At 42.4% G+C, this 16685-nt stretch overlaps 1 protein-coding gene across 4 annotated transcripts in view; it reads right to left on the bottom strand.

The window, feature by feature from the left end:
- Positions 1 to 16685, bottom strand: part of sv2ca (synaptic vesicle glycoprotein 2Ca) — a 171884-nt gene that overhangs the window by 129810 nt on the left and 25389 nt on the right. For all 4 annotated transcript variants that reach the window (XM_080189311.1, XM_080189312.1, XM_080189310.1 and 1 more), the window contains exons 2-3: positions 13178 to 13258; positions 11316 to 12107 (exon numbers count right to left, since the gene is read on the bottom strand). In XM_080189311.1, the coding sequence (XP_080045437.1) occupies positions 11316 to 11886 (571 nt within the window). In that variant the 5' untranslated portion in view covers positions 11887 to 12107; positions 13178 to 13258. The remainder of the gene's footprint in view (positions 1 to 11315; positions 12108 to 13177; positions 13259 to 16685) is intronic.

Here is a 16685-nt window from a genome sequence, read left to right as displayed (position 1 = left end):
TGTCAGCCCATCAGATTGGCCAACAGCTCAAAAGCCCATTAGACACAGCGTTGCAATGGCCAGAAAAGGCACCACGTTTCTGTACCTGTGACTAGATGGAGGGAGCCAGTGTGAGGTGTGTGGCAGGGGTCCAGGAAAGGGGGAGGGAGGGTAGATAGAATGGATATTTGGATGGGCAGAGTGGGGGGTAAGGTATCCAGTGTATGAGGGAAGAGTTCCCCCAGTCAAAGGGGGCTTCTGATGGAACCCTCCTACTTCCCACCTGAGATTAAGATCAGTGATTTTTTTTTCTATTTCCCACCCTAAATGGCTCTCAACAGCCTGAAAATTGAGGCTGGGTGGGAAAAGGTCCTTAAGTAGCTTCCCATTCAAGGCTCTGTCCGCACCATGCTAAAACTGCATCCAGCTCAGGGTGGACAGGATTCCAGAAAGAATCCTGTCCTTACTATTTCACACTGCCCATCCTGCCTCAAAACCCATCACAGGGCAGTGTGAAATCCAGGCACTAAAATACTTAGCAATAACATTGCTCAACCTAATGTTTGAAAGTGGGGGTGAAGAGGTGGAGAGAGTTGAATTGTAAGCATCTTTCTGAAAAGAGACACATTTTGCTGAAGCTTTTCATTTCACACTCATCTGGACAAATGCAAGAATGTCAAATTTCAAACAATCATAATTTAAGTGACAGGAGAAAAGGGTGCTGATTGGTTGACAAGTGAACCCTGACTGGCTGAGGCATTGCCATGGAGAAAGCAATGAGAAACTATAGGCTCCCCAAACTCATAGTTAATTGGAAAAAGTGCAAGGCTTGACAATATTCCTCATGCTTGCAGAGATAGGGTCCCTGCATATAAATGTAAGTCACTTTTAGCCAGATAAATACGACACATTATCAGCTTGACTGAGTATCTTAAATTGGTTGTTAGTGTTTCTTTCTGTTTGTCTTCTAAGTTGGTTGAATGGTGACTGCTGATTATTACTCACCGGAAGGATTTACTTGGATTGACTGTATGGGACATGAATTAGCATCAGGGGACTTGGCCATTAACCCAGTTTACTTTGAGGATTATGGTTTTTCGACTGTGTTAATCAGGTTCCCTCACACTGTCAGGCTCAATTACTCAGTGCAGACAGAATCTTCCGTTTCTCCTCCCCCCCAATAGGTTCACGTGTTCTTCTTGTTTAACCAAAAATACTTGATTTAATTTGATTTGATTTATTATTGTTGTATGTATTAATATACAGTGAAAAGTATTATTTCTTGCGCGCTATACGGACAAAGCGTAACGTTCGTAGAGAAGGAAAGAGTGCAGAATATAATGTTACAGTCATAGCTAGGGTATAGAGAAAGGTCAACTCAGTTGATCAAAAGTCGGATGGCGACAAAAAATATACAAAATTATGGAAATTAAGTGTAAATCTTAATGATCTCTAACCAGATTACCAGTGATAAAATTCAACATTAATATCATATTGAGGACAGTTGACAAAAAGTTTTAAATTCGTTAACAGTCATCATATGTCAAGGGGGGGACGGAGGTGTCAGTGGTTAACCCAACTGACTAGACTGTTAGTGTGTGTGATGCAGTGCAAGGTATCACGCCGAGGAAGCCTTGAATCATAACAGTTTACTCAAGGAAAGAAGGAAAGATAAATCCAGACACAAATGAGATCAATGCAAGTACAGGTCTAGTTCCGCTGACACCCGATTTCACACTGAAGGTTCTCTCCTCCCAGGACCTGTGCCTACACGTGATAGGTGCCAATTCATGCACTTCCCTCTGATAGGCCGAAGGAAGATCATGTCATCCACAAACACCAACCCCCCCCCCCCCCCCCCAACCCCGCAACCACACAGGGGGCCACACTACCACAATGTGGATCAGATTAACAGTGCAGGTTCAATGGCCTATTCAGTTCCAACCCATAGTAAAAAAAAATCACAGCAGTTTGCAGTGGGGTTCAGTGAATCATCACCAAGGGCCAGTCCTCAAATGCAAAACAGAAGATGAATCATTATATTAAATCACAACCATGTTTATTACTTAGATACAAAAGGCTTTTTGCCCAATTAATGAAACCATTTTTTACACAATTAATAAAAACACTTTTTGCTTTGAGTTCTGCAATGTCAAATACTAAAGAAAGGAAGTATGCTTTGCACAGTCAGTTTTATACCTCTGGACCTGATGCTTTCATAGAATAGTCTGCTGGATGCCAGGTATCCCACATCAGGGAAGTAAATTACCAACTGAGAGTATTAAACCTACTCCAGGGATAGTGAAATTGGACCAGAGATCAATAGTATCACTGACTCCTTGAACTCACCAGTAATATGAAACAAACTCCATTAAATGGATGTTTCTTTCAATAAAGTAAAAATGTTGACCCTGCTTTGACCTTAAGTCACCTCTAATGATTAAAACCAGTTGATCTCATTATTGGATTATCGCTGTATTTTCAGTGGCACCACATTGCACAGCGATATACAGATCACCAAGAGTTCTCCATTCTTTATTCCCACTGCTGAATAGTATGTGCAATTCCCTTCATGTGTAGCAAGGTACTTCGGGAAATTTCAAAGCATTAATTTATACCCCAATCAAGTTTTGTATTAGGACTCTAAAAAAAAAGTGCTGTAAACATGTGAATCCATTGGCCTTCACTATTTACTCCAAGGGCATTGAATCAATCATGTAGTGTGTTAACTGGAGTCACCTGTAAGTCAGACAGGGTTGGGGTACGCATTTTCCCTGAAGGACATTAGCAAGGCAGTTGGCTTTTACAGCCTGTCAGATTTTAAATATTTTCTAGGATACAAATCACCAGTTTAATTAATTGATTTTCCCCCTTTGCCAGGTTGGGATTTAGCTGAATTTTACAGGGGTGGGGGGAAGGAGGGTCGGCACTGACTTATGTCTCACTGAATAACATGCTGCCAGAGGCCTTGAGCAGCTGAGTGTGGGATTTATGCCCCTCAGCGGTATGGAGCCAAGCCCTCAAGAGCTGCCAGCCAATCTGTTGGGCCAGCAGCACTGGCAGTGCCAGTGGAGACAGAGCTCAGCAGTGAGGAATGAGGTAAGTCTTGAGCTTTTAGGATGGGAAGGGATAAGGCACAGTAGGGAATGGGGCAAGAGTGGTGAGAGGAGTGAATTTCAGAGGGCAGATGGGAAGAAATATATATGGGGGGCTAACCCCATGTAGGATGGCCCTAGTGTGCACAGGGCACCCCCAAAGGACATATTCCCTCCTGTCTTCCTGTGTTTCAACCAATTGGGTTAAAAACACAGCTTACCAGCATTCACCTGTCTGCCTTCTGCATGGGCAGCATAATATCCAGAGAACCATAGAATCCCAACTCTGCAAAAACAGGCTATTCAGCCCATTAAGTTTGCATCCACTCTCCGAAAGGGCATCTTTCCCAGAACCACCCTTCTCCACCTCCCAACCTCTGCCTTATCCCCATACACGTACCCCATACTGCTAATCCGCTTAACTTGCATATCCTTGGATGCTAACGGGCAATATAGCATGGACATTCCACCCTAACCTGCCCATCTTTGGATATATGGATACATACATGGGCCATGTGGTGTGCTGACAAGCTCAATGGTCAGTTGATTGTGTTTTAAATCTAGTTCATTTTGGGGGACAGTTTAGAGAGGCAGGAAGGCGGTGGGCTGTCAACTTATCATATTTTATGTGCTGCCCCTGCCACTGAAAATACACCCAGCAGGGGGCTGTAAAATCCAGCCCTAATTTGATTGCCGCAATTCCTGGACTATCACGCTCATTGCTCTGGTTATGTAGCTGCCTACTCTGCGATGACCACAGAAAATCACCTTGCACAAGGTGATTTGATTTGATTTGATTTATTCTTGTCACATGTATTACCATACAGTGAAAAGTATTGCTTCTTGTGTGCTATACAGTCAAAACATACCATTCATAGAGAAGGAAATGAGAGAGTGCAGAATGTAGTGTTACATTCATAGCTAGGGTGTAGAGAAAGGTCAACTAAATGCAAGGTAAGTCCATTCAAAAGTCTGACAGCAGCAGAGAAGAAACTGTTCTTGAGTCAGTTGATATGTGACAAAAGAACAAAGAACAACCCAGCACGGGAAACAGGCCCTTCGGCCCAACGAGCCCCCGCCGCCGCATCACCCTACACCTATTCTACCCTGCATGTCTACGAATGGAACCCCTAACTTAGCCAGATTCAGGGGAGAATAGTGTCAATTTGGTAAAACCAATCAGCCTAAGAGCACATCTTTGGGGTGTGGGAGGAAACCGGAGCGCCCAGAGGAAACCCACGCAACCACAGGGAGAATACGCAAACTCCCACAGACACAGGCCCAAATCCATGTCTAAGTGACCTCAGACTTTTGTACCTTTTTTCTGAAGGAAGAAGGTGGAAGAGAGAACGTCTGACGTGTGTGGGGTCTTTAATTATGCTGGTTGCTTTGCCGAGGCAGCAGGAAGTGTAGACAGTCAATGGATGGGAGGCTGGTTTGCATGATGGATTGTGCTACATAAGAACATAAGAACATAAGAAATAGGAGCAGGAGTAGGCCATCTAGCCCTTCGAGCCTGCCCCGCCATTCAATAAGATCATGGCTGATCTGTCGTGGCTCAGTTCCACTTTCCCGCCCTCTCCCCATAACCCTTAATCCCTTCTCTTATCAAAAACCCATCAACCCGCTTCTTGAAAATATTTAGCGAGGCAGCCTCCACCACTTCAACGGGCAGAGAATTCCAGAGATTCACCACCCTTTGAGTGAAGAAGTTCCTCCTCAACTCCGTTCTAAACCGCCTCCCCTTTATCTTGAGGCTGTGCCCCCTAGTCCTACTGTCTTTTTTGAGCGGGAAGAGTCTCTCCACCTCTATCCTATCCATCCCATTCATCATCTTATACGTCTCAATGAGATCTCCCCTCATTCTTCTAAACTCTAACGAGTACAAGCCTAGTTTATTCAGCCTCTCCTCATAGCTCAATCCCCTCAACTCCGGTATCAGCCTAGTAAACCTCCTCTGCACTCCCTCCAGGGCCAAAATATCCTTGCGCAGGTGCGGCGCCCAAAACTGCACACAGTACTCCAGCTGCGGCCTCACCAATGCCCTATACAGCTGCAGCAAGACCTCCCTACTTTTATATTCAATCCCCCTCGCTATGAAGGCCAGCATCCCATTCGCCTTCCTGACCACCTGCTGCACCTGCAAGCTGGGTTTTTGCGATTCATGCACAAGGACCCCGAGGTCCCTCTGCACCGTCGCCTGCTGCAGTTTTTCGCCACGTAAGTAATAGTCCTTCCTACCATTCTTCCTACCAAAGTGGACCACCTCACACTTGCCAACATTAAATTCCATTTGCCATTTCACAATCTTTTGTAATTCCTTGCGTTCTTGGGCAGAACAAGAGCCCTACCAAGCTGTGATACAACCAGACAGAATGCTTTCTATGGTGCATCTGTAAAAGTTGGTGAGAGTCATAGCTAACATGCCAAATTTCTTTAGTCATCTGAGAAAGTATAGGCGTTAGTGGGCTTTCTTAACTATAGTGTCGACATGAACAAAGAACAAAGAATACAGCACAGGAACAGGCCCTTCGGCCTTCCAAACCTGCGCCGCTCATGAGCCCAACTAGACCATTCATTTGTATTCCTCTATCCCCAGTCTGTTCATGTGACTACCTAGATAAGTCTTAAACGATCCCAGTGTGCCCACCTCAACCACCTTGCTTGGCAGCGCATTCCAGGCCCCCACCACCCTCTGTGTAAAATACATTCCCCTGACATCTGTTGAACCTTACCCCCCTCACCTTGAACTTGTGACCCCTTTGTGTTTGTCACCTCCGACCTGGGAAAAAGCTTCCCACTGTTCACCCTATCTATGGCCTTCATAATTTTATACACCTCTATTAGGTCGTCCCTCATCCTCCTTCTTTCCAGGGAGAACAACCCCAGTTTACCCAATCTCTCCTCATAGCTAAGACCCTCCATACCAAGCAACATCCTGGTAAACCTTTTCTGCACTCTCTCCAAAGCCTCCATGTCCTCCTGGTGGTGTGGTGACCAGAACTGGACGCAGTATTCCAAATGTGGCCTAACCAACATTCTATATAGCTGCAACATCATATGCCAACTTTTATACTTTATGCCCCGTCCAATAAAGGCAAGCATGCCATATGCCTTTTTTACCACCTTCTCCACCTGTGTTGCCACCTTTAAGGATCTGTGGACTTGCACACCCAGATCCCTCTGTGTGTCTATACTCGGCGGAACATGGGCGGACAAAGGTGATCTGGTGATCTGGACATCTAAAAACTTGAAGCTCTCGACCCTTTCTGCCTTGTCCCTGTTGATGTAAATAGGGCATGTTCTCCTTTATGCTTCCTAAAGTCAATGACAATCTCCTTTGTTTTGCTGACATTGAGGGATAATTATCGCTGCACCAGTTCATCAGATTGTCTATCTCACTCCTGTATTTTGTCACATTATTGTTTGAGATACGACCCACTATGGAGGTGTTGTCAGCAAAGAAAGGTGAATTGGAGGGGAGTTTGGCTGCACAGTCATTGGTGTATAAGGGGTGTGGTAGGGGGCCACATAGCCTTATGGGGCACCGGTGTTGAGGATGATCGTGGAGGAGGTGTTGTTCCATATCACAGAGATTGGAGATGAGCTTCTTGGGAATAATAGTGTTGAAGACTGAGCTGTAATCAATAAACAGGAGTCTGACATAGGTGCTAAGGAAGAGAGAAAGTTTGGAACTCTTGAAAGCTGGTACTCACAATTAAATGGATGTGGTCAAAGGTAAAGGGCCAGTTATAAGAGAAGAAAAATGCTTCTCCAAGCTTTTTCATGACTCAAAGTGCTCACAGGATGGTTTAACCTTTGCAAAGGGAATAGAAGAGAAAGGAAATTATGGGCAAGATCAAAAGGATGGGTACAAATTGGAGTACATGTGCGGATGGGAGATGGCTGATCCTAGCCCTAGCTCATGTATGGAAAGTAGCTGTTCTATAATAAGAAGCGGATCTAATTTGTTTCATCTGGCACTCCAATACTCTGGTAGCTGTGTCTGTTATTGTTGCCTTTGGTCTGTACTGATAAGGCCAGAGGTGATACCATCAACAAACTATCCTTCATTTAACATTATGCTTATGATTTACAAGCTAGTCTGCACATGATGCTCTACATGGAACAATCTCTCTCCATGCTCTGCTATCATGTGATGCTATATCACTGACGATGTATATACCTACGTATTCAATATGTTAATACATCTCTCCCCAAGTCTCTGACCCGATACATGCTATTTATATTACCCTACATCTCCCCCAAATTCTCTGTCTTCAGTTCTGGTTTATAGAGATAAGCACTGTGGTGGTTTCACCAGTCCTTCTAGATCTCATTAAGATCTCTCTCTAAGGTTGCCTAGGATTCAAGTTCTTCATGTACTATTGGTTCTCTGTTCAGCTTGTCCTCCTGATCATGAGAATAGTCAGCCCATTCAATTGATGGTCACCTGTTCATATGAATGCATTCTATTTCTTTCACCACCAACTCTTTGTTTCAATCAGATAAGACCAGTGTATACTGTGTATAAAATTGGTGCCATTGCAGAGTGAGGAAAGCACTAATGCTTTCTGAACCACTTATGTATTGAATGTAATTCTTGGATTGGAAACACTACTTTCTGAATCATTGTGAACTGGGGGATAACCAATCTATTATGGCTTTAAATTGAAATTCTAAGAGTGCTAAATGTGTTTTGCAATCTGCACTTTAAAAACAAAGTGTGATTTATGCTTTTGTCTTTTCCAGTACTTGGCTTTCTCTGTTTTGATCTCCAACATAGACTGATTCACCTGGTTGGAATTCTGGTAACTTATAAACTCTATGGCATTGACTGTATTCCTTGAACTGATTTGCACAATATGAAACCTTCCTCTCCCTTATTCTCTCAATGGTGGAGCTTTATTGCCATGGTATGAGTATATGTGAAGAACAGGAAGATGTGTGCGCAATTTTCTTCTCATCAATAGTTCTGATGGACCTAACCCATTCTGAAGTGGTGTGGAACAGTAGTTCAACAGCACTAAGCTGTGATCATCATTCTTTTTCAATAACATTTCTCTCTCCTCTCTTGGCACCACCATATGCTTTTGGATTCCTGGGCAAACTAGTTGTGTGGCCAAATCTATACATCAAAATCTTGCTGCTGTTTTCGCTGGCAAGGTTTTATGGTCCTGTTGACAGTGCACCCCCACCACGGATTTGCTGGTGGCGAGGAGTGTGTTCAATGGGAAACCCCGTTGACAACAGCAGAACCATAAGATCCTGCAGCCAGTGAGCGGCGTACCACCTCTCACCACCACGAAACATGCCATCGAGAGAGGAAAATCCCGCCCATTACCTTCTGTAAATTTCCAGTACACTTCATTTACAAACTGTGGACCACTGGCAAGAAATGACAAGATCTGGAATGCCATGTGCGGCAAAAAAAATTTCTTGAAGTGAATTGAAGACTGTTTCTGAGATTGTACCATGAAAACACATAACCTCATTCCATCTAGAATAATTGTCAACAACTATGAGGAATGTCTTCCAATTGAGTTCAAATAGGTTTCGCCTCAGCTAGAAAATTCTGGGCACCTTGCAGGAATCACGTGAAGACTTTAGAAAGGGAGCAGGAAACATTTATGAGGATCATTTCAGGGACGAGAGATAGTCTGGAGATGCTGGTGGTGGTTCTTGTTAAAAAGGTTGAGAAGAGATTTGATAGAGATGTTCAAACTGCTCCATACAGAGTAGAGGATTAAAACTATCCCATTGGTGCGAAGATCAAGAACTAAAAATCACCGAGATAAGGAGCTCTGAATTCCTCACTATATTGTGAACCATTGTTCACCATGTTGTGAACTTAGATATTATCCTGACCTGCGAAATAAAACTATCCATTTTATACATTTTGATCCTTGTGCCCAAATTGAGTCCAAATGCAGCCCACCAGTGCTTTACATTTTCAGAACTCTAAAGGTTTTGGCAGCTATGGTCTGATACGGACAAACTTGGTTCAGCTTCATTTCATTCCTTCATTTATAATGCGTGGCCTCTGGCCCTGGGAAATGTTGCAATCTGTTGTGAAACATGTTATTTTCATCGCTGGACTGAGCATTGCATTTTGTTTAAGAAGATCATTAATGGATACTGTCATTTCATTGTTGTATCAAAGAATAGAACCAAAGATCCGCAGGGCTGACGTTCCACTCTAAGTGCTAGGATGTGCCCGACAATGACCTTTGTTCCTAGCTTTGCCAGAGTACGAGTATTGCGCCACTAGGCATAGAACTTACGTACCTGCTCTAACAGGGAAGCTGCAAGTACACCAGAGAACTACCACTATGCAATAGGCAGCAACCCAGCCACAGTTTCCAATCTCCGATGGCCCTGCTCACAGGAGGCCAATCAACCCAAGAGCTTGCCCTGTTTCTTTTGAAAACCCAGCCAATGATGTACGTGCCCTTACGTGCCCCTCCTTCAGCCAATGTGCCTCATTTCATGGGCACAATAGTCGCTATCATAGTGCCAGGTGGCGTGAAAGGAAAACCCCCAGTTTGAGAGTCCTCTCCTGGCTGAACTCCCTCTAACGCAGGTGACTTGTGACAAATGGCAGTCACAACTCCACTTTCACCATTGCTGACCTCAGCATAAGCTTTGGTCCAAAATAGTTTACCTCAGTCAGTCCTGCATCAGTCTCTATTCATTGTACATTATTGATCTGAAGAGGCAAAAGCAGTACAAATTCCACATTACCCCAAACTGTGTATCATGGATGTGATAACAAAATCAGTTGCAAATTATCACGTTACATTTGAAATTACAGCACAGAAACAGGTTGTTCGGACTGATTGGTCAATGCCATGTTTACCTCTTTGCACTCTATTTCACCTAACCCTACATGTTTCATCTAAAAGGTTTCATCTATTAAGGTTTCATCCAAAAAATGACATCTCTACCAATGCAGTACTTCTGCAATGCTGCACTCAACTGACAGCCTAGATTGCATACTCAAGTACTGGAGTAGAACAAGCAGCCCTTTGACCCAGAGACAAGGGCACCACCATTGTGTAAGGCTGGCCTTATCAACTTATTTCTTCTGGAGACCTAACATTTATAATAATAGCAGCACAGTGGCATAGTGGATAGCACTGCTGCCTCACAGTCCCTGGGACCTGGGTTTGATTTCCGGCTTGGGTCACTGTCTGTGCGAAGTTTGCACATTCTTCCCATGCCTGTGTGGGTTTTCTCCAGTGCTCCGGTTTTCTCCCACACTTCGAAAGACATGCTGGTTAAGTGCATTGGCCATGCTAAATTCTCCCTCAGTGTACCCAAACAGGCGCTGGAGTGTGGCGACGAGACAACCTCATTGTCGTGTTAATGTAAACCTACCTGTGACACTAATACTTAAACTTAAATAAACAATACCTCTCTGACAATGCGATAATATAACAATAGTGCCCAATGATAGAGCCTGGAGCAGATTGTAAGTGGGGTTTCTGTGAAGATTTATTTCTAAGTGTTGTGCTGTCTTGCTTTTGCAGAATGTTCCCACATCCCCGACATTGGATTTTTCCAGTGTATTAATGGAGTGATTTTTCTCTCCACGGGTATGGTGGAAAATGCATGCATGCATCCAGCTACATGTTCAATTTTTCATTAATTATCTGGGAGATTTTACATTTTTCAAATACTACTGGCACTATATGTATCAATTTGGCAGCTAAACATTACTGTACCAATGTGAAGCAATTCATTCTTAGAAGTTGGAATTCTTTTTGAAAATTTACACACCAAATACGCTGTCAAATTTTGGATGGGAAGACGACACTGCACTTGTGTGTGGATCATTGAATTGCTGTTATTGTCAGCATTTATTTTTGCAATATTTTACCATAATCAACAAAACAATCATGGAAAATGGATTAAAAATTTTGTTTAACTAATATTTTCATTGAGCTGCTTTTTTTTTCCAAACATGAAGAAGATCACTTAACTGATGGTTTTGTAGGAAGTCCCCTGTGGAGTTAAAGCAGTTTAATATATTCTCCTGGTCAGCTCAGGCTGTCATTTTTAACACTGAGAAGCAGCATCGTGTTTTACACTTCTATTTATATTTTTGTCAAGCAGTTAAATGATGGGAAAGCCAAGGTAAAAACCAATAATGTTGAGTAAAAGGTTATAAAATACAGTGGAATGCAGCCTTGCTCTTGAGAAAAATGGAAAGGAATAAAGATCAATTGAATTACTCACCCAGCCATCCTGTACTGGAGTTTTCTACACACATATCCGTCTCGGCGCTCGGCAGGACGAAACCCACCACAAACACCTCTACTCCGTCAGCCATAAGAGACAATCCCAGCACAAAGAACAGTGCCCACTGGAAGCGGCCATGCCCACATTCCTGAATGATCAGCTCATACTGCTGTGCCAGCTCCTCCTCATCAGCCCTCCTCTCAGCATCCAGCTCCTCACGATCCTTGTACTCATCCGAGATGGGTTGTCCTAGAGCTACCTGGTTCTCCTTCCTTTGACCCACATCTGGGATTCCCTGATATTCCCCTTCGTAAATCTCGTCCTCCTCATCATGGCCTTCAGTGGCGTCACTTGAACCTTCATCTTCATGAGGTTCCTCTCCATAATTCCCTCCGGAGTAGTTGTAGCCTTCCTCGTCTTGAAAATTAGCATAAGAGGTCTGGTTGTATTCATCCTGTGTGTAGTCTCCACCTCTGCTCGCTTTCTTAACCGTTTGCTTCTTAACTTCTTTGGCAATGTCTTTGGCACCCCTCATCAGGGTAGTCCTGTCCCTGTAAGCATCATCCATCCTTTCCCCAATCTTAGATGCCTTCCTTCAGTGAATGGATTGAACCAGAGGATACAGAGAGCGGGAAGCACAGTCCAAATCTGGAACCTTGGGTTTGGGTTTCTGGCATTCAGTTTTGAACTGACACACTCAAAGAGCTCGGGGGTTTAGTGTTTGAGTCTTCAGTGTCATCAGGTAGCTATTGATGATTCTGTTCTTCTTATATTCCCACCATCAGGCACCTACACAACAAAAGAATGAGTGGAAAAATAAGCAGTCAGACAACACCATAGCAGGTAAATTGAATGACTCAAAATGAGACCTCACCATTAAGCAGAAAGCGTATTTTTTAAAATTTGTTCACTCAATGTGGGGATCACTGGCCAGCAGCTAGTGCCCATCACTAATTCTCCCTGAGAAGGTGGTGATGAGTCTCCTTTTTGAAGCCACTGCAGTCTGTGAGGTATAGGTACACCCATCATGCTGATAGGGAGGGACCTCCCAGATTTTAACCTACTGGCAATGAATGAACAGTGAAATATTTCCAAGACCCAAGCCTTAAAAAATTCACTGGCCCTGCACCACCACTCTTGAGGGAAAAGAGATTGAGTGGCACAGTGGTTAGCACTGATGCCTCACAACACCAGGAACCCAGGTTCGATTCCCAGCTCAGGTCACTGTCTGTGTAGAGTCTGCATATTCTCCCCATGTCTGCATGGGTTTCCTCCAGTTGCTCCAGTTTCCTCCCACAGCCTCAAAGACATGCTGGTTAGGTACATTGGCCAAGCTAAATTCTCCCTCAGTGCACCCAAACAGGCGCTAGAGTGTGGCGACTCGGAGATTTTCACACTAACTTCATTACAGTGTTATTGTAAGCCTATTTGTGACACTAATAAATAAAAATAAAAGACCCATGACCCTCCCCCCCCAATATTAAATGGGAGACACCTTATTTTTAAACTATGTCCCTGAGTTTCAATCTTTCCCGCAAGTAGAAACATCTTCTCAGTATCCACCCTGTCCAGGTCCCTCAGGATCTTATATGTTTCAACACAATCACTTCTGAATCATTTAAACTCCAAATTTGGATTATTTATTGTTAGAGGTTAATTAATATTAAGTTACTTAATATAGACATACTTTATACTTAAGAATATATACTTAATGATCTTATTTTAGTTAGTATTGAACAGCTGTTTAGTAATAAGTTGAAATTCATGATAATTTCCTGTCCTAAATTACTTTTCTTGCAATTATAATGCCCAATCATGATGGAATTTCAATACTGAACCATGAATTGGAATGGTTTTACCTGTAGGTAGCATGAAGGACCAGTCAACAGGTAAAAGGAGAAGCCGCAGCAGGAGTCTATTGATTGGATAGAGTTGGCTGTCTGGTGGGATAAAAGAAAAATATTCAGAGCATTTTTTTAATATAATTTTCCTGAACAATTCTACACTTTGAAAAAATGTGAATTTAAGTCAAATTTTCTTGCCTTAACCATCAATTCTTAAGGTTTTCAACAAAATGACCACTTTAACCAGAATTGTGCTTGAAAGACTATCTAATTTTCGCAGATAGTATTGGATTTCCCAGTGACAGATCCTGTGTACACTTAGCTCTGTTTGCTTCAGTCTACGCAAAGACTTCATTTTAATTATTTCTGCCTATGCAGCTAATTCTGCCAACTTGACTCCATATAGATTCAGAAGGCTAAAGGTTAGCTAAAAATTGACTGCATTCCTGAAGGGTAAACAATGTAGGCAAACAAGTTTTTCATAACAGCAGTTGCAAGAATTGTTTTTCTAAGTCAGAGACAGCCTGCAGAAAACACTTCCAATAACGAAATAAGGATCAAATACATTTTGAAATATGTGTCAGGTTTTTGTATTCAGGTTTTAAGATTTAATGCCTTCAAGCTCAGTACAGGACTCCAACTTTGCTTTTCACTTTCTTTTCGCTTCTGTCACGTTAATTTTTAAGTTCTGTTCAATAAAAGTAAATCATTTTAAAAATCGTATCAGTGCTGTCTCCTCATCTATTTGAACAAATGAATTGACCCAAAACCAGCAACGTGGAGCTTGGATTATCCTCATGATTTGGACTCGTTGGAATTTGATAATGATGCACATTCACTGTAAGCAGTAATGTTATTTGGAAAATGCAACCAAAATAATTGCAGAGAGAAGAAAAAGTATACATGACACTACATAAGAACTGATTGAATAATCATAGAATCCCTACAGTGCAGAAAGAGATCATCCAGCCGATCGAGTCTGCACAGACTCTCTGAAAGAGCATAGAATTATAGATTCATAGAATCCCTACAGTGCAGAAGTAGGCTATTCAGCCCATCGAGCCTGGAACAACAACAATCCCACCAGGCCATATCCCCATCACCCCACGTATTTATCCTGCTAATCTCCTGACACTAAGTGGCAATTTAGCATGGCCAATCAGCCTAACCTTCACACCTTTAAACTGTGGGAGGAAACTGGAGCACCCAAAGGAAACTCACACAGACACCGGGAGAATGTGCAAACTCTCCACATCTTTCTGCAACTATACAAAGAAATCAAAGATCTTTCAGACTTGAAGGCATTTCTATATTTCAGAAGCAAACTGTGTACATAGTTGATAAAATCAAAACTTTGTATGTTAGGAAAGGAAAAAAATCTGGATATAGAAAATAAGAGAAACTCCAGTAACAGGCTGTGCCTTTGTTAACTGTTGGCCGATGGTGAAAGTAATGTTAAATGTTGTGTTCATCTGGGTATCAATTGGATGAAGTATCCAAAAGCAAAGTGTGGTTTAGTTGTCTTGTTTATCATGAGGCCTGTGTGTTACAGGTTCAAATACATGCCACATCCACTGGTGAACTTATAGCATATTAAAACTTGGCACAGGAGCTGAGGAGAGCATGTTTTGATTCATGCTTTGCTTGGCATGTTCTTTGTACTCCTTGTCCACTGCAACCAAAGGCAGTCATGGAAGAAGTGACATTATGCCTCCCAGTAGAAATCTTGTCAGCCATTGACAAATGGAATGGTGCATTTCTGACGCATTCACAGAGTAATCCATCATACGTTACACTAAAACAGCAGCTGATTTTCAGATCTTTATTAAATCGTATGGGTGTTTATCTCATCTCCTCTCATTTCATTAAGTGTATTTAGCTTTTTAATTTATAAGAGTTATACTGGAGTAGCTAAATAACTCCAGAAATATTCAAAAAACACTAGCCAAAGCAGCAGGCATAAGTGTGGAAAGCCACCCGCTTTTACTCGGGCTCATAAGGACAGCTTTGAAAAAGGAGGTCCCAACGTACAAATAATAATAGTTTTAAAAAAACTACTTTAAATGCCTATCTGGGAATAATATAATTGAAAGTTAAACAGTCCAGTGGGGAAGATTGAGTGACAGGGCCAATTATTTGCAGTGGATGTCTATATTTTTGAGATAATCTGTTCGACAGCTTTATAGGCAAAATGTCCTTAATCTATCTTGTACTTCCTAATTACGGTTATCTATGGCTTGCTAATGAGAATATCTCTATTAGACTACACATTAAACAGCACCACATGAGGTGTGCAGGATTAGGAACATTTAAAATGTAACACTAGTTTGTTTTATTTCTAACTGAAGATGTGTTTTCCACTCTATGGATTTGGCTGCCTTGTTTATACAGTTCTGGAATTTCAGCACTCTGGACAGCTCCAGGATCTGGTTACTAAAAAGAATTGCAATTGTGCTCAACCTCGCAGGATTGCTCTCCAACTGTCAAAATAGCACAACCCACACATCGAACTGAAGCCGCAAGCCCATGACAGTACCATCAAATGCTTTGAATTGTAATACAAACCTCATGGCAACATTAACCACAACCTAGTGTACATAATGGAATACAGTGGCTGTAAATGAGTAGCGAATAAGGAGTGCAGCATCTCTTAAAGGGCTACTTCACTTGTATTTTTTTAATTTCCCTTTAATTGATGGTGCCAATTCTGCTGTCCGCTGAGAAGAATATGAGTGCAACTAAAATAAGATTGTTAAGTATATATTCTTAAGTATAAAGTGTATCTATATTAAGTAACTTAATATTAATTAATCTCTGACAAGAAAAAATCCAATTTTGGAGTTTAAATGATTCAGAAGTGATTGTGTTGAAACATAGAAGATCCTGAGGGACCTGGACAGGGTGGATACTGAGAAGATGTTTCTACTTGCAGGAAAGATTGGAACTCAGGGACATAGTTTAAAAATAAGGGGTCTCCCATTTAAGATTGGGGGGGAGGGTCATGGGTCTTTTATTTTTATTTATTAGTGTCACAAGAAGGCTTACAATAACACTGCAATGAAGTTAGTGTGAAAATCCCCTCATTGCCACACTCTGGCGCCTGTTTGGGTACACTGAGGGAGAATTTAGCTTGGCCAATGTACCTAACCAGCATGTCTTTGAGGCTGTGGGAGGAAACTGGAGCAACTGGAGGAAACCCACGCAGACATGGGGAGAATGTGCAGACTCCACACAGACAGTGACCTGAGTTGGGAATTGAACCTGAGTCCCTGGTGTCATGAGGCATCAGTGCTAGCATGTACCTGAATTGCCTTCTTTGATGAGGAGACACTGGATGAGCTGTTGTATCATTGGAGGAAATGTAACAGAGGTAATTGCTGATTTGAAGTCAGATACACACTTCCTCTGAGAACCAATGAGCATGAGAAATAGCCCACAGGCTAAAAGCAGCTCCCCACATGTGTGGGCGAAAGAAGCAGATGTGAAGGAAATTCTCTGGCCTCAGAGAGAGTAAAAAGTCTGA

This window comes from Carcharhinus amblyrhynchos, chromosome 5 (assembly GCF_965287045.1).
Source record: "Carcharhinus amblyrhynchos chromosome 5, sCarAmb.v2.hapA, whole genome shotgun sequence".
NCBI lineage: Eukaryota > Metazoa > Chordata > Chondrichthyes > Carcharhiniformes > Carcharhinidae > Carcharhinus > Carcharhinus amblyrhynchos.
The sequence above is the reverse complement of the archived record's forward strand: the minus strand, read 5'-3'. Positions and strand labels throughout refer to the sequence as shown.